Here is a 25,994-nt window from a genome sequence, read left to right on the forward strand (position 1 = left end):
GGGTGTCATGGGTTTATAGGGATTCATGGTGGTGATCATACAAACATGTTTACATAGTGCAAGCAAATTATTGTTGTAGTGGACTCGAGTTAGTTTATGTCTTACAATTCATAGGAGGATTTGGGTCCCAGAGCCGAGTCGGTCAGGACTGTACAACACCTACAAGTCGACTTACTTTCTTCCTATTCACTTCTATGCATGGTCTAACAATATATGAGTTAGTTTATATCTTACAAGTCTTGTTTTTTTTTTTGGTGAAAGGTTAGAAAATTCTCATTAAGATCATAAACAAGCTATTACAAACTATCCATTTTGGATACAATTCTAAGGCTAAGTAAAAGGCAGCTAATAAGTTACTGTCTTAAACTAGGCCCTATCACTACTCCGTAACATGCCACTCTAAAAATCGACATTTAAGTAAGCACTGAATCTGCTGAAAAACATGTTCAGGTCGTTGAACAACCCCTTCAATTCTAGCCTTATTCCTCTGATGCCAGATAGTGTAGTACAAGGCTTGAATCCAAACAATAGTAACCTGCTTCTTAATTTTTGCCCATGGTTTAGTCTGCATCCAGACTAAGAGGTTAGCTATAGGCAGACCAATATTCAATTTCAGACTAAGCAAGGCAACAAGCTTTCTGGTATAACAACACTGAGTGAACAGATGCTGATGGTTTTCAGGTGCTGAGCCACAGAGAAAGCAAATATCATCAGGAATGATTCCCAACAGGAAAAGCTTATCTTTCAGCTGCAAAGCTTCACGAGCAATTAGCCAACTTATAAAAGAGTGCTTTGAAATGCACCAGGAATTCCAAATCATTTTATTCCAAGTAACAGTAGGAAATTTTTGTCTGATCCACTGGTAACCACTACTAACTGAGTAACCAGAAGGACATGGCAGCCACAGTCCAGTAGAGGAAAAACCAGCTATGAACTTGTCCTTAACCTTACAAATAGTCTTCCAGGTCCAAGAAGCATCATGTTTAGGTTTATAAAGAGACTAGGGAACATCTTTCATATAAATGTGGTGTACCCACTGTACCCACATGCTATCCTGATTAGAATAAATCCACCAGGAGAGCTTACAGATTGAAGCAAGATTCCAGGCAACGCTATGCCTAATACCAAGTCCACCTTCATCTTTTGGAACACACACCTTTTCCCAGCTAACAAGAGGGGATCTAACATACTCAGTTGACCCATCCCATAAGTAGTTTATGCAAAGGGCATCAATTCTCCTTAACACTCCCTTTGGCAGAATGAAAATAGAAGCCCAGTATGTATATAGAGTGGTAAGAACAGAATTCACCAAGGTTAATCTACCAGCATAAGATAATTTCTTGGTAGCATAACCATGGATTCTTTCAGTAATCTTCTTAATAAGGCAAGAGCAGTTCTTTACGGTGAGCCTACCAGCAGTAATAGGCACCCCCAAATACTTAAATGGCAAGGCTCCTTCAGAGAAACCAGAGATCAGCATGATATCACTTTTGACACTAGAAGCAACCCCATTAAAATAGATGTTAGACTTCAGAGAGTTCATTTGAAGACCAGTGGCTACAGAGAAGGTTGCAAAAGCTCTAAGAAGAATCATAATGGAAGTAGTATCCCCCTTTGAGAAGAGAAGTAGGTCGTCAGCAAACAAGAGGTGGGATAACTTGAGCTGGCTACACAGAGGGTGAAACTTGAAAGGCATAGTAGCAGTAACATGAGCCAAAATCCTACTTAGGTATTCCATGGTAATAGTAAAAAGGAGAGGGGAGATAGGATCCCCTTGCCTCAACCCTTTTGCCCCTTTAAAATACCCAAAATTCTCTCCATTAAGCACCAAAGAGTAAGAAGCAGTTCTTACACAACTCATAACCAGATGAATAAATTTAGTAGGGAAGTTGAAGGCAATAAGCATTTGTTCCACAAAATCCCAATGCACTGAATCATAGGCTTTTTTGAGGTCAATTTTCATCAAACATCTAGGGAAAACAGCCTTCCTATTATAGAGTCTCACAAGATCCTGGCAAATGAGAATGTTTTCAGCAATACTCCTCCTCTTAACAAACCCTCCTTGATTCTTACTGACAATAGAAGGCAAAACAGAGGAGAGTCTAGTGCACAGAATTTTAGAAATGACTTTATATAAGACATTGGAACAGGAAATAGGACGAAACTGTGTGACATTTTGAGGATTGTCAATTTTTGGAATCAAAGTAATGAAGGTATGGTTGATCTGTTGAAGCGTCTTACCAGACTGAAAAAAATCCAAAATGGCATCACACACCTCATCACCAACAACAGACAAAGAATCTTTAAAGAAGGCACTAGAGAAACCATCAGGCCCAGGGGCCTTATGAGTTGGAATAGAAAAAAATGCCTCCTTAATTTCCTTCTTAGTGACAGGGACCAGTAGAATAGAGTGATGCTTAGAGTTACAAATAGGACCTTGCTGAACCACAGAGGCACAAACAGGGGTAGTATGCCCAGCAGTCCCAAGTAAAGTTTCATAATACTTCAAAAAAGCAGACTGTATATGGGATCCATCAGAATGCACATGGCCATTAGTATCCTCAATGAGGAAAATTTTATTTTTAACACTTCTTGCTCTAAGGAGACTATGAAAATACCTAGTGTTGTTGTCCCCTTGATTAACCCAGGTGGCTTTTGATTTTTGAGTAAAAAAGCTGTCACAGGCAGCTTGCAACTCTCTGTAAACACCAGCAGCTTCCTTCTCCTTAACTAAAAGGGTAGGATCACCAGGGGCAGTCCTCAATTGATCTTGGATGTTATCTAATATCTTCCATGCATGAACTGCACTATTCTCAATATCATCAAATAAGTCTTTGTTTAAATCTTTCAGAGGTCTCTTGAGACTCTTCAATTTCATAACAACTTTAAACATTTTAGTCCCTTGCCAAGACTGATTCCAATGGTGAGTAATGCAAGGCTTGAATTCAGGCACTTGGCTCCATATATTGAAATATTTAAAACTCCTTCTCCCCTTCATAGAGGCAGCAGGCTCTTGGATAATACAAGGAGTGTGATCAAAAATGCCTTCATTGTAAAAATGAGCATATGCATTAGGTCTATGGTGAATCTAGTGATTATTAACAAGAACCCTATCTAGTCTGGAATAAACTCTAGTCTGTGGTTCCTGCTTGTTATTCCAGGTATAATAGGATCCAGCAGCTGGGCTATCTATCATCTGACAATAATCTAAACATTCCTGAAAGTCCTTCATCTCCTCATCAGATGAAGACCCACCAAGTCTCTCAGAGGATTTTAGTACACAGTTGAAGTCACCACAAAGAATCCAAGGATCATGAATAGAATCAGCAAAAGAACAAAGGTCATGCCATAAACTTTTCCTATCAGTGGTATCATTATAGGCATAAACCATGGTGCAAAAAAACTTGAAATTGGAGCTAATTTCGAACCAAAGATATGAATAGACTGGGCACTATAATGGACAAAATGCACATAAAAGAGAGAGGGATTCCATAGTACCCACACTCTGCCCCCAGAATGATAAGAAGAATTAGTGGAGAGAGACCAACCATCACACACTTTTCCTAACAGAGTTTAGAGACAAAGGCTTTATCTTTGTCTCAAGGAGACCAAACCCACCATATGAGAATGTAAAAACCATTTAACTTGCTTTTGCTTAGATGAGCTATTTAGTCCCCTCACGTTCCAGAATCCAATGTTATGCATTACTCCCGGGGGGAGTAATGCACTACCACTTGTACCCACACCAACTCTTGGAGGATCATTAACAAGTACACTTCCAACACCAGATTTTTTGGCAGCATTATTAAGAGCATGCTGGAACGTGTACTGACATAAATGAGTAGTAGCTTTGCCAGCACGTATTATATCTTGCCTGCTAAGAGTAGTGACTGGTTTGGCAGGAGGCTGGCCATACTTACCATCCTTGGACCAAGAGACCTGCAATTTATGCTGGATTTCCTTAGGGGTTTTGGAAACCACAGGAGTATCAGATACACTCACAGCAGAGGTCACAAGGATAGGTTGAGGTACATTCACAGTTTTCTGCTTGGGGACCCATTTCTGAGTGGTAGGAACAGGCTTAGAAGCCATTTTCTGCTTTGGTTTCCTGCAGGAAAGACTGTCATGACCTACCTCTCCACATTCAGTGCATAAAATGGGTTTCCATTCACTTTCTACATCAATCTTAACCTCTTGAGAAAATTCATCTAAGAAAAGCACAGAGGCAGGGAGTTTGTTGCTAAAGGGAACCTCAATCAACACCCGAGCAAACCCTAACCTAGTCTTTTCCATAGTTGACACATCACTCCGAATATACTTCCCAACTAGTCCTGCAATTCTAGGTAGACATTTACCCCAAAATTTAAGACGCAAATCCCACAACTTGATCCACACAGGCACATTCTTAACATTATCCTTTGTTAACTCAATATTAGCAGTCCAATTCCTAACAATCGGGGGCTTATTATCAAACAGGAAGTGCCCCTGTTTGAGAACGGCCTCCTTACTCTGCTCATTCAGAAAACGGACGAGAAAAATGCCATTAGGAAGAAAGGATACCTTATCAATTGAAAAATTCACCCAAATCCTTCGAATGAAACCCTCCACCACTTCCGGAGGAGGATTTGCACCCAAGATGAACAGTATACTGAAGGTTTCCAAAAATTGAGCTCATCACGCACATCCTCAACTGTAAACTGCAGCATCTCTTTTGGTTCTTCAGGAATAGAGGCTAACGTTTTCCTCTTTTTGCCCTGGGTAACCCACTCTTCCCCATTCTCATCAACTTCAACTATTTCCAAGTCAAAAGGAGCCAAACCCACGATTTCATTGACGTTCTTCTCTTTATTAACCTCCGATGGCGAAGGCCCTGTCTTTTTTTGGTTGTTATTTGGTAAAGGAGATGAAGTTTTTGGATTTTTTGTTGCAGAATTTGTTTTGGACGAGGATGATCTCGCCATTATTGTCATGACGGCAGCACAGAAAGCAAGTAATGAATGACCTAATTTTTAGAGCTTTTTCTGTCTTCTTTCTCTCTCATCTTTTTGTCGACATCATTACAAGTCTTGTTGAATAGATAAGATATATATATATATATATATATATATATATATATATATATATATATATATATATATATATATATATATATATATATGCAAGGTTTCATAGTCAAGCATTTTATCAAGCATAACATGTGCATAGGTTAACACTACAATAAGCAAGCAATCTTATGATAACATATTAGATTAAGTATAAATCTACCCCCATGTTATAGTTCCCTTAATCCCCCATTAACCCTAGCTAGGAGACTACTCACTCATGCTCATGGTAAACATGCTAGTAAGGGTGTCAATCATATTAACAAGGTTAAACATGATGAAAGAGTGAAGAAATAAGCAAAGAGTAAAGAGTAAAGAGATTATACAAATATTAAGATGAACAAATGGAAAGCAAAGAATAATAGAAGAGAACTTGATTGACTCATAAAGAGTTGTCAATTCTCCAATAATAACCCAATAATCATCAATTACCCAATAATAAATCTTGAACAATAATTGAGGAAATATTAAAGTGTAATTTGTGAAATGATTAAGATTAATCTATTCTAATCTGCTCCTAATCTAATCTAAGGGAGAATTGCCTCCACTAAGAGGGCTTAATCTCCTCTAAATACAAGATGGGTATATATAGTAATAAAAGGATTAGGTTAACTATGGGCTTAAATGACGTTTAGACCTCTTAAAAGAAGATTAGAGCCTTGCAAGTCTCAGGAAGAGCCCCACGTTTTCCCATTTGAATGGCAGGGGGAGTCGTTCGACCTATGCACGGGACGCTCAGATTGTTCTCTGAGTCGCCCGACTTGGGCTCGAGCCGCTCGAATTTTGACTCAGCGTTGCTTCTCTTTCTTTGACTACCTAAAGATCCGTGGGGATCATTGAGGGGTCGTGGGGATCCTTAGTCATTGCCCAATTACATGTTTTATTGACTTAGGCCTTTATTATTGGTCTCCTCTTTGATGCTTGGTCGTTATATGCTATCAATTTAGCCCCGCTTCACTCCATCTAGTCAAGTTAGTGCTCTTTTCCTACAAAGGACACCAAACCTCATATAATATGCATAGAAGGAGGCTAAAAACAAGAAACAACCCTAATAAATACTAAAAAGCATAGGAACTAGGCTAGTTAGGGGACTAAATGTGCGTAAATAGGAGTCACATCACTCATCAATACCGAGCGCAAACCCAAGTTCCTTAATGTGCACATCCCCTTTGTGACAGGAACCACAAGGGGCGAATCAAGGGCAGGAAGCCACTCCCGCAAGTGACTCCACTCAGCCGAGGACGCACCTCGCGAACCACAGACAAACATAACCAACCAACTATACATCAACAATTATCAATTACCAATTCCAATACGATATAGAAAACCAACATTAAACAACCATCAACAATAAACCAATCATCTAATACAATGTAACCAATAACTGAGTAAGGAAACCATACCTGGAAATGCAATCAACCATATCGTCTCAATCAGCGAGTCAGAAATGTTCCTCTATGAAATCACCTCCTATCAATCATACAATCATACAATCACCATCAACTATCAAAACACTCCCAAAACCCCCAAATTACGCAATTAGGGTTTCAATCAAAATCAAAGAAACAATATAAAAACTATACTAAGATCTTACCCACAACGCGACGGTCTCAACGGCGTAAAGAACTCTCGATTCTGACGACACAAGCCTTAGGATTTGATAGCAATGAGAGAGGGCAAAGCAACGTAACTTTGATTTTAACTTTGTGAAACTTATAATGGGGTAAAAGTGAAAAGAAACTGACGAAAGATATTTTTATATCATTCTCACGTTGCTATCAAAACCCGGCAAAGTAACCTGTAAAAACCAACTTACTCGATCGATTAAGTGACATACTCGATCGAGTGGCCCTAATCGATCGAGTTGTCCCTACTCGATCGAGTACCCATCAGACAGAACACTGTCTAGAATGACAACACACACTTACGTGACAGAGTAAGCCCTACTCGATAGAGTACCCAACAACTCATAAATCTGGGGTATTACATGGTGACACAACTATAAGTCAATCATAGATATCGTGTGATATGGACAACAAAAGGCCAATAATATAATACATGTGAAGGAAAACTGTAGCCATTTACTTTAAAATTATTTTGACATACAAAGACGGGACGTGGCTATTAATGTCACAGGCGTACCTATGGCTTACATCTCACCATAAATACGACTAGGAACATCAATCCCGCCGATCATATAGTGGTTCGGTTAAAACTCGTCGTCAAAAGCTACCAACCAAAACAATAATTATAACTTCACAAACTACTCTAAGTAAAGAGGTAAGTAAAGGTCGGATCCCAAGGGACGGGTATTGATGTAGGATTTTCAATTGCAAGTGGCTATGTCTTAGGGTGTCACAAATTGGGTTTGAGATGAGATGTGTTCTAAACTAATCAACAAGATGTAAGCAAAGCAAATAAAGGGGTTGAAAACAATTGATTAAAAGCACTAGGGTGTCATGGGTTCATAGGGGATACATGGAAATAGATTATACAAACATGTTCTCGAATAGATGCAAGAACTTATTGTTGTGATGGGATCGAGTTAGTGTATATCTTACAATCCCTAGGAGAATTTAGGTCCCGGTGCCGAGTCGTCTAGACTATACAACACCTATAATTCGACTTAGTCTCCCCCTATTCAACTCTTATGCATGGTCTAATGAGGCTCAAGTTGGTTTATGTCTTACAAGCCTCATTGAAAAGATAGGAGATGGATAAAAAATGCAAGGATTCATAGGCTCGTATTTCATCAAACATAACATGTGCATAGGTTGAAATCACAACAAGCAAGCAAATTAATTATGAAAATATATTAGATTAAGCATAGATCAATTCCCATATTTTTTCCCCTAATTCCCCATTAACCCTAGCTAAAGAACTACTCACTCATGATTAAGTTTAGCATGCTAATAAGGTTGTCAATCATACTAACAAAGCAAAACATGATGAATAAATGATGTGATTAATAATAATTAAACAAGGGTAAAAAGAAATTATACCTATGAAGATGATCCAAATAATAAAGCAAAGAATACTAGAAGTACTTGATGATTGATTGAAGGTTGTCAATCCTCCAATAAACCCCAATAATCTTCAAATTACCCAAATAAAACTAAGAACAATTGGGAGAATTAAGGAAAGATTAAGATGTAATTAATATTGAAATGTGTATTACAACTAAATTACGAGATGATTAAAGCTGGATTAAGAGTTGATTGAAACTTAATTAAGAATGGATGATAATCTAGATAGTACAAAAGGGGTATTTATACTAAAATTAATCACACGGATTAGGGTTACTAAGGGCTTAAATGACTATTAAGACCCTAAGAAAAGCTTGAGCAAATACAACTCCCGAGGACAAGCGCGGATCATGCTTGCAACTCCCACCAGGATCCGCTTGTCCTCACCTGAAGCACGGGCTGTCCTGTAAGGAGATCCGCTCGGACTGGCAGTCGGGACGCTCAGATCGAGCTCTGGTACGCTCGGATTCTGCTCAGGGATGCTCAGATTGTTACTCTGATCAGTTCGTCCTGAGCTCGGGCCGCTCGGATCGTTGGACAGGATTCTTCTCTTGTTGGCTCCTTATCAATCCACGGGGATTGTGTTGGGGATGCAAGGATCTTTTCATCATTACCCATTTCACACTATTTATTTGCTTAAGCCTCTAGTATCGGTCTCCTCTTCGATGCTTGGTCATTAGATGCAATTCATTTAGCTCCATTTCCCTCCATAAATGCAAGATTAGCGATCCTCTCCTACCAAGGACACAAAATCTCAAAGAATATGCAAAATGTGAAACTAAAGATAAGAAATTACCCTAATATATGCTAGAAAGCATGGGGTAGTTTTGAAAATGTTCAAAAGAAAATGCAAAAAGTTGAAAATTGTCAAGTATTGAAATGTCAAACATCAAAAGAAATGGCAAAAATAAAAGTGTTCTCAAATGTCAAATGCCACAAGAAATTGGGGGGAAAAAACAACAACAAAAGCAAACTCCCAAAATGAAACTCAAATACTATTGATCCCTTTTCCATCGTATCCACTTTTGTGCATGGTAGAGGGGGGACGACCCTTCTTCTTGTCTAGGCAAGAAGGGGAATTCCGCGATCCTCCAGTGTTTCTAACACTATAGAGAGTCTACTCTTGACAAAAGCATTTAACGATTGAGGACAAAGGTACCCTAGCTTGACACAATTTGGAGGTGATTTATTGGTATCCTTCTAGGCTTAGTAGTTTGAAGAAACCGTATCTATGATGGAATGTGAACCCTTAGATTGCTTTCCTTGTAGTTAATTTCCGCCACTTAGATGAGGAAAGTGGCTATTCATTTTGTAGATGCATCCACTACTTGATTTTGGGTACTTTAATGTTTGGATGTGTCGCCATTTTGGCAAGACCTACCTTGCCTTGCAAGAAGGCATCCTACCTCATGGTTGTCTTGTTGTGAGTTGAAGGGGCGGAGTGAGACCCGCTAATTGTCTCATATCGGCTATATTAGTAGGTTAGTTTAAATAAGGGTCCTAGTTTTGCCACCTCTTTACTCGGGATGAGCAAAGGTTTGGTTTGGGGATATTTGATATGACTCATATTAGAGCATATTTTGTCCCCGAATTAGCCTTGTTCCTATGCTTTTTAGTGTATAATTAGGTCATTTACTATCTTTAGTCTTTAATTTTGCATATTCTTTGAAGTTTTGATCCCTTGGTAGGAAAGGAGTAAGAACCTTGCATTTTCATGGCAAAATGGAGCTAAATTAATCGAATCTAATGATCAAGCATCGAAGTGAAGACAAGACTAGAAGGCATATGTAAATAGTGAAGTAAATGGGCAATGATGAGAAGATCCTTGCATCCCCAACAAGATCCTTGAGGATTGTTGGAGAAAGAAAAGAAGAGAAGCTGACTGGCTAACAATCCGGGCGTCGCAGTGCACGAGACGAGCGTCGTGGCCTGCTACAATCCGAGCGTCCCAAGGCCAATCCGCTCGTCCTGGCCCCTCTTAATCCGAGCGTTGCCCTTACCAATCCACTCGGATTCCTCTCTAGTGCAGGCCGTCCCTCCCTCAAGCCGCTCGGGATAAGCATATTCTATGAAGACTAGCGAAACGGAGATGTGCATCTCCCTCGAGAGGAGCACTTCCTCAACTTTTCCTAAGGGTCTTAATCGTCATTTAAGCCCTTAGTAACCCTAATTTATGTACCTAATCCTTAGTATTAATACCCCATGGTACTAATTAGATTAACATATCCTTCATATGCTCTTTTTATGTTCTAATCTCATCTTAATCTTGTAATCAACTCTTAATTAAGCTTTAATACAAATCTCATTTCCTTAATTTCTCTATTGTTGATCATTTATTTTGGGTAATTGAAGATTATTTGGGTATTATTGGGAGATTGACAACCTTCCATCAATCATCAAGTACTTCTATTATTCTTTGCTTATTGTTTTGGAATCATCTTTAGGTATAATTCTCTCTTAATCCTTGTTTTAATTATTGTTAATCATTTCCATTCATTTATCATGTTTTGCCTTGTTAATATGATTGACAACCTTGTTAGCATGATAAACTTGATAATGAGGGAGTAGTCTCTTAACTAGAGATAATGGGTAATTAGGGGAAACCAACATGGAGGATGATTCATGTTTAATCTAATATGTTCACATAATTTATTTTCTTGCTTGTTGTGATCTAAACTTATGCACATGTTATTTTTGTAGAAATGCGATCCTATGAATCCTTGCATTTATTACCCATTACTTAGCTTTTCAATGAGACTTGTAAGACATAAAACAACTCGAGTCTCATTAGACCAAGCATATAGTTGAGTAGGGAGGATTAAGTCGACTTGTAGGTGTTGTACAATCTAATCGATTCGGCTCCGGGACCCAAACCTTCCTAGGATTGTAAGCTATAAACCTACTCGATCCTATCACAATAATAATTGCTTGCTTATAATTTGAGAATATGTTTGTATGATCAATTTCCATGTATACCCTATGAACCCATGATACCCTAGTGCTTTTAATCAATTGTTTACATCTCATTTAAATCATCTTGCTTGTTTATTTACATTGTTATTTAGTTTAGTGATCTCTTATCTCAACCTAAATTGTGACACCCTTAGACACGACCATTTGCAATCGAAAATCCAACATTAATACCCGTCCCTTGGGATCCGACCTTTACTTACCTCTTTACTAATAGTAGAGTAGTTTGTGAAGTTATAAATATTGTTTTGGTTTAGGTAACTTTTAACGACAAGTAACAAAACCGACGAACCAAAAATGGCGCCGTTGCCGGGACGGTGTTAACTTGATTTGATTTTCATTGATTGTTCTTAGTTGTGTCTTTCTCTAGCTTGGGGAAGTAAAATTCCTCAAGGTTTATTCTAATTGTTTTCAAGTTGTTTGATATTTTGCATGTCTAGAAGACCACAATGTAACTTGTTACCCATTGATAACGAAATTGAAAGAACTTTGACAACAATAGAAGACTTGCTAGAAATACTTTGAGAGGTATTGGTGAGATTGTGGATATTCAACCAAACAATATTGAGTTCATCAACCCTTTTGCAAGGGAAGGAGAGGAGAACCCAACACAAAATCAACCACAAAATCAACCCAGAATGCCTAAATTTTCATCACATTCCGTACCAACCGAGGAGAACCTACCAAATGGTACTCCCACACCACAACATTAGACCGGTAATTTCATTGCAAAATCCGCATTTATCCAATTAGTCGAAAGAAACCAATTTGGGGGGATGCCTAGTGAAGACCCTCATTCTCACATGGAGACTTTTTGTGACTATTGTGATGCTATTTCACAAACCGGAGTGACTCAAGACCAAATTCGACGGGTCTTATTTCCTTTTTCTTTGATTGGTACCGCGAAACAATGGTTAAAGAGCCTTGATAAGGGTAATCTTGGTATTAACTCTTGGAAGAAATTGGCACTTGCTTTCTACAAAAAGTTATACCCCTCGAAAAAAACTAACATGCTAAGAGCCCAAATCACGGGATTCAAACAAAGGGACGAAGAATCTTTGTATGAAGCTTGGGAGCGATTCAAAGGAACTTGTCGCTCATGTCCTCATCATGGACTTAGCGAGTGGTTCTTGGTACAACAATTTTGGAATGGTCTATGTAACACTCGCGAATTTCCCATTTTGACAATTATAACTAATTAAACCGTTTGATTACTTTATTTTATATTTTTGTATTATTCAATTTAATTCATTTTATTTCAAACACGATTTTTATAAAAGTAATATATAAAAGCTCATTTTTATAAAAATACGTATTATTAAATTATATTCTTGAGACATAAATATAAGAATAGATGTATACATATTTTTGGTCGGACAATAATAATAGTGATAGTAATAATATTAGTTTCCGTCTCAAGTTAAAATAAACTCGAGACATTAATCCGTCTAGCTATAGACCGTCACATTTCACTTTGTACATGCTTTAATCCAGACCAACCAGAAATCGACAACACGCTCACCTACCCCCTTACACCCTACCTCTAAATATCTCCTTTATATATATTATTCTAATTAATTTATTATTATTATTATTATTATTATTATTATTATTATTATTATTATTATTATTATTATTATTATTATTATTATTATTATTATTATTATTATTATTAATAATATATGTTATTATAATATATTATTATTTTTAATACCCATATTTGGTCCACCCGCAACCCCACTCCCCTCATTTTCTTTCTTCTTCTTAATGCAACAAAACAGCAGCAACAAAAACGAAACAACAAAGCCGTACTCCATTTTTATGCGAGATTCAAACCCAGATTTCCCTTCCATTTCTCAACAAAACTCCATTATTTTTGTCCATTAGCTTCCTCGTCCCTTCCTCGTTCATTTAAGGTAAGAAAGCTTCTATTTTGTTGAGGTTTTGAAAACACCGTCTTAAATGACAACTCGATTTCTTGTCTTAATCGACTCGTTTTTCATCCTTTTAGCTGAAGACTGATGAGAGACTCCCATTTTTGACGTTTTTACATGGAAATTCGAGGAGTTAAGGTAACGGTGATAGGTTACTCGACAAATGTCGAATTTACTTGTTAAGATGTCGATTTGTGTGCTGATTTTCGTGTGTGGGTTGTTCAGCTACTGAAAACATTCACTCTTTATGAAATTTCCGCATTAATTTCGTATGAAACCGTAAATTTTGTTGTGTAAATTTCAGCTTGTCTATGTCTTAAGAGTCGTCTTATAATGACTCGTTTCTGGGCTGTTTTAGACGTGAAAGCAGAGGACTTTTGTAAGGTTTGTGACGAAATTTAGGGTGTTGTGATTGGTGGTTGTGGTCAGTCGAATGACGGTCATATGAAGGGCTGCTCACGGCCTGATTCAGGACTGTTTTGGTGCACCGGGAGTACGGTCTTGTGTAACCTTTTGGGACTGAATTAGAACGGTCGTGGTGGAGGTTGTAGGGACGATCTTTGAACGGGTTACATTCTGTTTTGGGGCTGAGTGCGGCCGTTTTGAGTCGTATTGTCGCTGTAAATTTCCGTCTCAAGTATGCTCATAAATCCGTATTGGTATAATATTAGTGTAATAAGTTTATCTGTGAGATGGGTTCAGTTTATTTACGGATTTGAGATTGGTTGCGGATACAAAATAAGAGAATGATGAATTGTAGAGTTGATCGGGTTTAATCCATGTGCTTTATTTTTTGTGTATAGCCGGGCTGGTGGTATAATGGAGTGAGTTTTTTTTTTTAGGGAGTAATCCATCTATGCCGTCTGATCTTGGGATAAAGCAAAGAGGAATTGGTTTACTGTGAATAAAGATTATTGTACGGCTATGGTATAAAGTTGAGTTATTCTTATTTGACCAACATGACACGGCTTTAAGACAAATGGTTTTTTTAGACAAGGTTGAGATATTGGATTTTTGCTACAGTATTTTAATTGTCGTTCCTTTGTCCCTTGACTCGTGGGTGAGTAGCTTAGAGTTCTACTTTAAGTGTTGAGCACGGTTCATTATTGGACTTTTTGACGATATCGATATTGAAATTAAGATGAAAACTGTTTACTGGTATTGAGTTATGCGTGCTTTTGGCGCGAAGTTTGAGTTATTTGAATTATTTAAATCCCGTCTCATGCTTTATATAACTTAATTCGTTAAATATCGTTTATTTGTATATTTTCGTCACATGATTTATAATTGTGGAATGCATTATTTAATTATCTCAATTATATATAAAATGACGTGTTTTCAGTTTAATATGAGACTAAATTAATTATTCATGCCATGTGAGTAGTAAATGGTTTATCTTACATTTGAGTCAATTATAATTGAATGCTTGTTTTTCTTATTATAAATGGTTCATTTCTATTTGTTTACATTTTTATTCAAGTGACAAATATTGAGGAAATGGGTTACTTATTCATATTCATGATTATAATTTAGCATGGAATGTCTTACTCGGATTATCATGGGTTCATTACATATAGTAGTCTCTTCCCAAGTTGATGCGTATCGCTTGGTTGAGTCGTATACTTATGATAATGCCTTTATGCTATAACGTATTGCTTGACTTATCTTTACGCCTCTTTCGGACTATCCTGCCGATTGTGGGTTTAGCTCATATCTTCCGCCTCTTTCGGACTGTCCTGCCGATTGTGGGTTCTCGATTTCCGATTTAAGGTTCGGGTCTTGGATGCGGACTGTCCTGCCGCATGTGGAATCGGGAACTGTGCTGTCCCGAGAGTCTGGCCAGATTTAGACTAGGACTGAGTCTTGGGAGTACCATTGTCGTTCTACCAGGGGAATTATATATTTTTATATGAGTAGTAAAGGTCTTGCTTGGTTATAGATATTGGTATTTATCTTTCAAGGCAAGAGTTATGCCTTGTGTTATTTGTCTTGGTCCTATCGAATACTAGGGGTGAGCTATAAGCCCTCTAGTTGCGATATGATCGTCGGGATTGATGCTCCCATCCGTTCTTATGGTGAGATGCAAGCCATAAGTATGAATGTGACAATAGTGGCCACGTCCCGTGAATTGTTTGCTAAGTGGTTTTCTAAGTAATGGCTACAGTTTCTATTTTTGTAATTTGCATTGATTGATCCCTACTTAACCGCTTCACATGGTTCAGATTCTAGTCTCATATCTATGTTGTAATTCCATGAAATGTGTGTTTTTGCATAAATGACCGTATTCTTGTCTTTCATATTATTTAGTTGTCTCACATGATTAGTTGAATCTTTATTATGCTGATGTTATCTATCTTGGTCCATCTCATTTAATAGCCATGTTTAATTATAAACTTGATATTCATATCTTTTGTAAGTGTCTTACATGACTTACCTGTCTTAGTTCTTTGTTATGTTCGTTTCGACATTTTGTGTCTGGGAGAACCTTGAGTTACTCCCCACTGACTGTGGCGTTCATGTTTACATGAATGACAGGTACTAGTTGGTGCATTTATGCGGTGAAGATATGTGTGAGCTAGAGAGCACTTTGGCCTTGTAGTCGGTTTATTAGGATTGCTTAGACTCACCTTTTATTGTATGTCATTCGAGGGATATATTTTCCCTCACCTTGACTATCACGTTTGTGTAATTTAAAATTTATTTCCACATTCTTTATTTGTGTTTTAGATTTTAATGAACCCGCGCTTTAATTTTTAAAAGTTTCAAAAATTTCCAAATTTCCGCTTGAATTTTATAAGTTATATTTTCCGCGTTTTCGCGGGGTGTCACAGTTGGTATCAGAGCCTACGTTGCTCCCGACGCACACACGTGTACCCCAAATTTAAATTTGGACTTAACCTTGAATAATGAATGAGAGATGGGTAGACTTAAGGACCTAAGGTGGTAGTCTGTAGTTTGTTTGGTCTTTGTTAGGTTCTAACATGTTTGTTGATTGTCATTTAATAATTGTTGTGCCCTTGGATAATGACCGTGAACTTACCTACATGAAGATCAAGATTTGGTGCCTATTGCCGGGAATTGAAGATTTGTTCAACTTTTGAAGAATGCTTCGTCTTCCTCGAAGACATTCCTCGTTCTTGTGTACCTTGCCTTATTCTTCACTCCTTGATGCTTATTTCCTCTTCTAAACCCCCTTTTCTTTCTCCTTGGAAGTTACACTTATACCCCTCCAACTTGTCCTTTGTTCTTTGCTTATCTCCCCTTGATGCCTTCTTGATAGTTCTCTTTGTTTTGTGGGATGTTAATCTTGGTTGGATAATTTGACTTTGTGGAGTTTATTTGTGGTTGACTCATAACCCTGGTTTTTGAGAGGTTGTGATGTTAGAAAGACTTAAGTAGTGTGAAGAGACATACTTACTAATTCCTATACCTAGTTCCTTGATAATTTGAGTATAATTGATTGGTGGATTCAGTGTGTTAAGAGTGAGTTGCCTATGTTACTAAAGTTATAGAACTTGGCTTTGTGGTTTATGTTTGGGATTTGAAAGCTTAGTAGGTTGAGCGTTGTTACCTTAGGAGTAAACATAGAGTAAGGTTTATGATGTGATTTTGGAAAGAGATACCTTTAGGATGTTGATAGCCATACATAAATTGGTGATACCTTTTGACGTTGTTGGGTATGAGTATAGCCTTGTTAGTAGTTTCGATCTTGTTTTGTGGAAGTCGTTGTGAATGTTAAGTGATTGGGAATTGTTGAATCACAAGTGTGATGAAGTACCTTGTTTCATGGAATAGATTAGATGTAGAGTAGCGTAAGTTATTTTGAGGAATCCTTGGAATTAATGTGGTTGTGAGATTTATTTTATTAGGAAGTTTTCGGAACCGTTTAGGATGATGTTGTGTTTGAGATATGAGTATCTGGCGTTTCCTTGTCGTCTCATTTCCCTTCTTCCTTGATCATAAGCGTTACCGTTCATACCTCTCTTTCTCATTTCGTCGTGTTCCTCCTTTAAGTTTGACACTCGTAACCTGTGAAACTCTACCTTGGACCTCCTTGTTGACCTGACTTCAATTCTTACCCTATGAAGTTCATCATAGCCCTTTTGTTAGTTAAGTTTGGATTCTCTTAGCGTACTTGTTTTTATGATGTCTAAGTTACTTTCATTTTTGTACAACTACTAAACATTCAAGCTAGAATTTTTGGTTCGTTGTTAAAAATTTATATTACTCTTACAAAACTTTACCTATTTTAAAAGTTTGAAAATGAAAATTTGGTTTAGTCCCCTGGCCTATTTGTTTCTTGAGTGTAAACTGATTTATCATAATTCTAATTACTAAACCCGAGATTTCTTTAAAATTTTATCCAATTTCTATTAACCTTGATCTATTTACGATTTGTTTGTCAAAGTTTAATGCTATATTTTCAGATTTTGACTCTCTTTTGAGTTTCACTAAAACTTGTGAGAGACGGTCTCTCACTAAGTTATTGAGAGACTACTCTTTCCTACCCTTTTATTTGTATTTCGTAACCTTTTTATTATTGATCGTGACATAGTAATTTCGTACCTATTTACATAATAAAAGTACTCATTTTATCATAAATCATGATTTGTACCTATTTTATTACCTTTAGTACCACTTTTTCTTAAAATTGTACAATGGTCTCTCAATAAAGCTTATCAAGAGACCGTCTCTCAGGAGACCTACTCTTTGAGTTTAAAGGTGAAACTTTTATTTCTATTTTGGCTTTTGCAAACGAAAATCTGAGTGAGTTACATTTCTCTTTTGATTTTAACGCTGATCGAATGTTAGAACTCGTTATTAGAGACGTTTAATAACTTGTTCTACGCTTGTCGACGAGTGATTTTTGTTTTAAATTTGTCTTTGACTTGGAAAGTTAGCGTTCTTGTGTGCACGACAAGAGCAATTTCGTTCCATGAATGAGACTTATACTTTTGAAAACTCCTAATTAATGTTTTTGAAAGTATTTTGATTTTTGATTTATGTAAATGATTTGCTTTTTAACCTTATCTTTGATTTGGAATGTGATGTTCTTGAATGCGCAACGAGAGCACTTTCGTTCCTCTGATGAGAATCTGGTTCTGTTGGAAAGTTTTATTTGAAACTGTTGCAAGGATTTTAATTATCACAAGAGTAACCTTTTAATGCTTTGGTTACCGATTTCAAAATTCCGGTTTTATTTTTATATAACCTTTTCATTTCTATCTTCAAGTTTCGAGGACGAAACTTTTTAAAAGGTGGGGTGATTGTAACACCCGCGAATTTCTAATTTTGACAATTATAACTAATTAAACCGTTTGATTACTCTATTTATATTTTTGAATTATTCAATTTAATTCATTTTATTTCAAACCCGATTTTTATAAAAGTAATATATAAAAGCTCATTTTTATAAAAATACGTATTATTAAATTATATTCTTGAGACATAATTTATATAAGAATAGATGCATACATATTTTTGGTCGGACAATAATAATAGTGATAGTAATAATATTAGTTTCCGTCTCAAGTTAAAATAAACTCGAGACATTAATCCGTCTAGCTATAGACCGTCACATTTCACTTTGTACATGCTTTAATCCGGACCAACCATAAATCGACAACACGCTCACCTACCCCCTTACACCCCACCTCTAAATATCTCCTTTATATATATTATTCTAATTCATTTATTAATATTATTAATATTAGTATTATTATTATTATTATTGTTATTATTATTATTATTATTATTATTATTATTATTATTATTATTATTATTATTATTATTATTATTATTATTATTATTATTATTATTATTATTATTATTATTATTATTATTATTATTATTATTATTATTATTATTATTATTATTGTTATTATTGTTATTATTGTTATTATTATTATTATTATTATTATTATTATTATTATTATTATTATTATTATTATTATTATTATTATTATTATTATTATTATTATTATTATTATTATTATTATTATTATTATTATATGTTGTTACAATATATTATTATTTTTAATACCCATATTCGGTCCACTCGCAACCCCACTCCCCTCATTTTCTTTCTTCTTCTTACTGCAACAAAACAGCAGCAACAACAACGAAACAACAAAGCCATACTCCATTTTTATGCGAGATTCAAACCCAGATTTCCCTTCCATTTCGCAACCAAACTCCATTATTTTTGTACCATTAGCTTCCTCGTCCCTTCCTCGTTCTTTTTAGGTGAGAAAGCTTCTGTTTTGTTGAGGTTTCGAAAATACCGTCTTAAATGACAACTCGATTTCTTGTCTTAATCGACTCGTTTTTCCTCCTTTTAGCTGAAGACTGATGAGAGACTCCCATTTTTGACAATTTTACATGGAAATTCGAGGAGTTAAAGTAACGTTGATAGGTTACTCGACAAATGTCGAATTTGCTTGTTAATATGTCGATTTGTGTGCTGATTTTCGTGTGTGGGTTGTTCAGCTACGGAAAAGATTCACTCTTTATGAAATTTCCGCATTAATTTCGTATGAAACCGTAAATTTTGTTGTGTAAATTTCAGCTTGGACATGTCTTAAGAGTCGTCTTATAATGAATCATTTCTGGGCTGTTTTAGACGTGAAAGTAGAGGACTTTGGTAAGGTTTGTGACGGAATTTAGGGTGTTGTGATTGGTGGTTGTGGTCAGTCGAATGACGGTCATATGGAGGGCTGCTCACGGCCTGATTCAGGACTGTTTTGGTGCTCCGGGAGTACGGTCTTGTGTAGCCTTTTGGAACTGAAATAGGACGGTCGTGGTGGAGGTTGTAGGGACGATCTTTGAACGGGTTACATTCTGTTTTGGGGCTGAGTTCGGCCGTTTTGAGTCGTTTTGTCGCTGCACATTTTCGTCTCAAGTATGCTCATAAATCCGTATTGGTATAATATTAGTGTAATAAGTATATCTGTGAGATGGGTTCAGTTTATTTACGGATTTGAGATTGGTTGCGGATACGAAATAAGAGAATGATGAATCGTAGAGTTGATCGGGTTTAATCCATGTCCTTTATTGTTTGTGTATAGCCGGGCTGGTGGTATAATGGAGTGAGTTTATTTTTTTTTGAGGGAGTAATCCATCTATGCCGTCTGATCTTGGGATAAAGCAAGGAGGAATTGGTTTACTGTGAATAGAGATTATTGTACGGCTGTGGTATAAAGTTGCGTTATTCTTATTTTACCAACATGACACGGCTTTAAGAGAAATGGTTTTTTTTAGACAAGGTTGAGATATTGGATTTTTGCTACTGTATTTTAATTGTCGTTCCTTTGTCCCTTGACTCGTGGGTGAGATATTGGATTTTTGCTACTGTATTATCTCAATTATATATAAAATGAGGTGTTTTCTGTTTAATATGAGACTAAATTAATTATTCATGCCATGTGAGTAGTAAATGGTTTATCTTACATTTGAGTCATTTATAATTGAATGCTTGTCTTGCTTATTATAAATGGTTCATTTCTATTTGTTTACATTTTTATTCAAGTGACAAATATTGAGGAAATGGGTTACTTATTCATATTCATGATTATAATTTAGCATGGAATGTGTTACTCGAATTACCATCGGTTCATTACATATAGTAGTCTCTTCCTAAGTTGATGCAGATCGCTTGGTTGAGTCGTATACTTATGATAATGCCTTTATGCTATAACGTATTGCTTGACTTATCTTTACGCCTCTTTCGGACTGTCCTGCCGATTGCAGGTTTAGCTCATATCTTCCGCCTCATTCGGACTGTCCTGCCGATTGTGGGTTCTCGATTTCCGATTTACGGTTCGGGTCTTGAATGTCTTGGATGCGGGCTGTCCTCCCACATGTCGAATTGGGAACTGCGCTGTCCCGAGAGTCTGGCCAGATTTAGACTAGGACTGAGTCTTGGGAGTACCATTGTCGTCCTACCAGGGAAATTATATATTTTCATATAAGTAGTAAAGGTCTTGCTTGGTTATAGATATTGGTATTTATCTTTCAAGACAAGAGTTATGCCTTGTGTTATTTGTCTTGGTCCTTTCGGATACTAGGGGTGAGCTATAAGCCGTCTAGTTGCGATATGATCGTCGGGATTGATGCTCCCATCCGTTCATATGGTGAGATGCAAGCCATAAGTATGAATGTGACATTAGTGGCCACGTCCCGTGAATTGTTTGCTAAGTGGTTTTCCAAGTAATGGTTACAGTTTCTATTTTTGTAATTTGCATTGATTGATCCCTACTTAACCGCTTCAGATGGTTCAGATTCTAGTCTCATATCTATGTTGTAATTCCTTGAAATGTGTGTTTTTGCATAAATGACCGTATTCTTGTCTTTCATACTATTTAGTTGTCTCACATGATTTGTTGAATCTTTATTATGCTGATGTTATCTATCTTGTCCCATCTCATTTAATAGCCATGTTTAATTATAAACTTGATATTCATATCTTTTGTAAGTGTCTTACATGACTTACCTGTCTTAGTTCTTTGTTATGTTCGTTTCGATATTTTGTGGCTGGGAGAACCTTGAGTTACTCCACACTGACTGTGGCGTTCATGTTTACATAAATGACAGGTACTAGTTGGTGTATTTATGGGGTGAAGACATGTGTGAGTTAGCGAGCACTTTGGCCTTGTAGTCGGTTTATTAGGATTGCTTAGACTCACCTTTTATTGTATTTCATTCGAGGGATATATTTTCCCTCACCTTGACTATCACGTTTGTGTAATTTAAACTTTATTTGCGCATTCTTTATTTGTGTTTTAGATTTTATCGAACTCGCGCTTTAATTTTTAGAAGTTTCAAAATTTTCCAAATTTCCACTTGAATTTTACAAGTTATATTTTCCGCATTTTCGCGGGGTGTCACATCTATATGAAGACTCCCGAAACATTCTCAACATGGGATCAAATGGTATGTTTACCGAAGTTGACGATAATTAAAGATGGAACAAGATTGAGGAAATGGCGGTCCATAACTCACAATATAGTAGACCTCGGAAGGCTACTAGAGGAGGAAAGCATGAAGTGGACTCTATTACTCAATTGGGTGCTCAACTTAGTGCTCATATTGATACTATCAACTTGAAGTTTAAGAAGGCTATGGCTAAACTTGAAGAAGCCTCCAAATCACCTAAGCAACATGTTAATGCCACGGTGGCATCTTCATCAATTCCAAGTGGAGTATGTGAGAGTTGTGGAACTTTGGGAGATGACCAAAGTGAATGTAGGGGAACAAGTGAACAAGTGAATGCTTTCCAAGTATACAAGAGTGGTACCCCTTATTCCAACTATTACAATAAAAACACCAAATTCCATCCCAACCTCTCATACAAAAGCCAAAATGTTCAAAACCCTCAACCAACATACACCCCACCTCCAATGAGAAACCAAAATCAAAGACCCTTTTACAACCAAAATCAAGGTTACCAAAATCAAACTCCATACACTCAATCAAATGACCAAGGTTTTGATGTTCAAAAAGCGGTCCTCCAAATGCAAAAGAACCCACAAGAGTTTTTCACTCAAATGCAAAAGGATAGCCAAGCAAAAGACATCACCATTAACAATATACTAGCTCACACAAAGATGTTGGAGATACAAATGTCTCAATTAGCATCTTCAAGTTCACAAAGACAAAAGGGGAAATTACCACCTCAAGGTAATCCCCCAAGACAAGAATCGGTGAGTGCCATCCATTTGAGGAGTGGTACAAGCTATGAAGAGCCGAATAGGCCCGTTGATGAAGATGTTGTGAAGACTAGTGACAAGGAAAGAGTTGTGCAAAACTCTTGGGAAGAAGAACCCACCATTCAAGAAGCTTCAAAGAAGGATGAAGAGAAGGCTAAAGAGAAGGAGCCTATTGTGATTAGACTTCCTTTTCCAAGTCGTCAAGCTAAGCCTAAGTTTGATGACCAACTTGGAAAATTCATGGAGATTGTGAAGAATTTGGATGTCTCAATTCCATTTACGGAATTAATCAATCACGTTTCGGCCTATGCAAAGTATATGAAAGACATTATTACGAAGAAGAAATCCATCCGGAAGCTTTAGACTATTGCTTTCACTAAAGTGAGTAGTGCCATCCTACAAGGAAGTTCACCTCCAAAACTAAAGGATCCGGGATGTTTCTCCATTCCATGTACTATTGGCGACACTACGATCAACAAAGCTATATATGACCTTGGGGCAAGTGTGAGTGTCATGCCATATTCGGTATGCAAGAGGCTAGGAATGGGAGAGCTCAAGTGCACTAATATCACACTTCAAATGGCGGATCAATCTACAAAGACACCTTTAGGGGTACGGGAAGATGTGCCCTTAAGAATTGGCAAATTCTTCATCCCGGTGGATTTCGTTATTGTTGACATGGAAGAAGATTCTAACATTCCTATTATCTTAGGAACACCTTTCTTGCACACCGCGGGAGTGGTGATCGATGTAAAACATAGTGAGCTCACCCTTGAAGTGGGAGATGAAACAATCACTGTTAATCTTGACAAGACAATGAGAGCTCCCCGATTACATGAGCCATGTTTTATGGTTGATCACTATAGCCGGAAAGATGATAGAAAGAAGTTGGAATTTCAATGGAAGAAGAAAGTGAATGATTCTCCATCCAAAGAGCAAGGAAATTGCAACAAAGAGAGCTTGAAAAGCTCACCCATGACAAGTGAAGAAGAAGACCTCATTGGCTAAGATAAGAAAGAAGGAGAGTTGTCTTCATCAACTCAGGACATTTTTAGTGATCAAGTAGACGAAGTATGCGGTCTTTGGGATGATGAGTTTGAAGGGATATTCAATCCCTATATTGGTAATGCTATGACCCAAGACCACCATGAAGAACAACAAGTGCAAAGGTCTATTGAAGATCTTTATCATGACATTGAACAAGCTTTCGACTACTTTTTCAAGGTGTTGAGCAACATCAACAACACCTTGAACATGCCCCCTTGACTTCTCATTATTGGATGAGAGTTTCGTAGAGTCCTCCCTAAACCACCACTTGTAAATATTCTAACTCCCTAACTTTCATTTTAATTATTGTATTGCCTTTTTGTCAATTTTGGATTTACATTTTTATGCCTTGATCAAGATTTTCATCATTTTGAGAGAAGTGAGGGAGGGACTTATGAGTTTATTGATGTGTACTGTTTTACCTTAGTGTGGGGATAGCAATTGCCTAGGCTATCTAAGCCTTTGTAGTGCCCCCACAATGAAGACCACAAGAAATGAAGAATGAATGACACGGGTTACGAAGCACCCACGGATGGACCTGAATCCATGAGGAAGAGGGTCAATCCGAGCGACCCGACAAGGATCCGCTCGTCTTGAAGGGAACCCGAGTGTCCAGGGTCAAAGACGCTCGTCCTGTGAAGCTGGGAAAATCAACTTTTGGGTCTTACTGAGAATCCGAGCGCCCTACAAGGGAATTCGCTCGTCTCCGCCAGGACGGTCGTCCCAGAAGAAATCCATTCGTGTTCACACTGTCAATTTTTGGAATTTCTCCCTGGAAAGGAATCCGAGCGTCTCCAACTTAAGACGCTCGTCCCAGCTCAAGAACCCCCTCGTCTTGCCTATAAGACACTCGTCCCCAGGCGACTTTTCCTGAACCCAGAAACCGAAGAATCCGAAGAATCCGAGCGTCCCGAAGCCTATCCACTCGTCTCCCCTCTGGTTTTCAATTCTAACGAGTCTTAAAAACCCCCTTTCGCCAATTCTTTTTCATTCTTTCAAACATAAACACTACCCAAAACCCTCATTATCTCCATCAACTAACAACAAATTTCTCAACCAAAATCAACCAAATCAAATCCAAACTTCCTCAAAACAAAATTAAATCACTCCTTTAGCAATAAGAAATGATTAAAACACCAAAATCTTCAAAGTTTGAGTCGATATTTGGGATACAAGGCAACATTCAAATATCCTAAATCGATTTGGGTATTACTAGAAATTGAAGATTTCAAGCTTTCTTTGGTGTTACTAACTAAAGGAGCACGGCAAGAACAAAAAATGGAAGTAAGGCACCCCAAAAGAAGAACCTTTCTAAGAAACAACAAGCTCTTCAAGCTATTCAAGCATCAAAGGCATTGGTAGTTCATAATGCAAGGTTGGAAATTCAAGAGCAAGATCCTCCTATGGAACCTACTACTTCTACTACTCCGGTTGTTGAACAACTAACCGATTATCCGGAGGTAATTTTCACTTCCGACTCCCATAGGAAGAAATTTATTTCCTTTCCTAAAAAACTATCTTGCCCACCATGTTCATTTGTCAAGAGACTTTGTCGAAATCGGGTGTCCTAGAGCGAACAAAGACTTTTTTCGAGTCTATGGGATTGAGTACATTGTTTGAAATGCAAGAATTGACTTACTCTTCCCTCACCTTAGAGTTTTTGAGCTCTTTAAAAGTCACCAAGGTGGAGACCCGAACCAATATTGAGTTTCGTCTCGAGAATGTTGATAGATGTTTGTCTTATAGAGAGTTTGGTAAAATATTTGGCCTTAGTGATGACCCAACTTTTACAAAGAAGCCTACCAAGTATGGACCCGCTCCTCTATGGAAGGCCATTTCCGGAAAAGAAATTACATTTTATCATGATTGTCGTGCTCTCTTAGTCCATCATCCGGGCATAAGAGTATGGCATAAGGTTGTTGGGCATACCTTAATAGCTAGGAAAGGTACAAATCATCTCACCGAACTTGAATTTATTCTTCTCGAGTCGACTTTGAACATTGGAAGAGAGTTCACAAAGCCATACAATGCTTTACGACTTTTGATTGAAAGATGGCTCAATGTTGATTGTGGTAAAGAAGGCACGGCCTTTATTGTCAATGGAGGATTAGTGACATATTTGGCTAAGCACTTTAACCGGGATTTCGACAAGAATGACACTTATACACCGGTAAAGTGAGACCATATTATTGATTTGCACACCACGGT

The 25,994-nt window shown here is 37.3% G+C and overlaps 1 protein-coding gene and 1 non-coding gene across 2 annotated transcripts; both read right to left on the bottom strand.

The window, feature by feature from the left end:
* Nucleotides 1-3,088: 3,088 nt before the first annotated feature.
* LOC141619231 (uncharacterized) lies at nucleotides 3,089-4,961 on the bottom strand. The gene is made up of 3 exons (XM_074436259.1): nucleotides 4,650-4,961; nucleotides 3,638-4,509; nucleotides 3,089-3,359 (listed from the first exon to the last, which is right to left on the bottom strand). The coding sequence occupies exons 1-3, from the start codon at nucleotides 4,959-4,961 to the stop codon at nucleotides 3,089-3,091; spliced, it is 1,455 nt and encodes a 484-aa protein (XP_074292360.1).
* A 7,147-nt stretch (nucleotides 4,962-12,108) lies between these two features.
* LOC141624611 (small nucleolar RNA R71) lies at nucleotides 12,109-12,215 on the bottom strand. The gene has a single exon (XR_012534417.1). It is a non-coding gene; the product is annotated as a small nucleolar RNA R71 (small nucleolar RNA).
* Nucleotides 12,216-25,994: the final 13,779 nt, after the last annotated feature.

This window comes from Silene latifolia, chromosome X (assembly GCF_048544455.1).
Source record: "Silene latifolia isolate original U9 population chromosome X, ASM4854445v1, whole genome shotgun sequence".
In the NCBI taxonomy this organism is placed as follows: Eukaryota; Viridiplantae; Streptophyta; class Magnoliopsida; order Caryophyllales; family Caryophyllaceae; genus Silene; species Silene latifolia.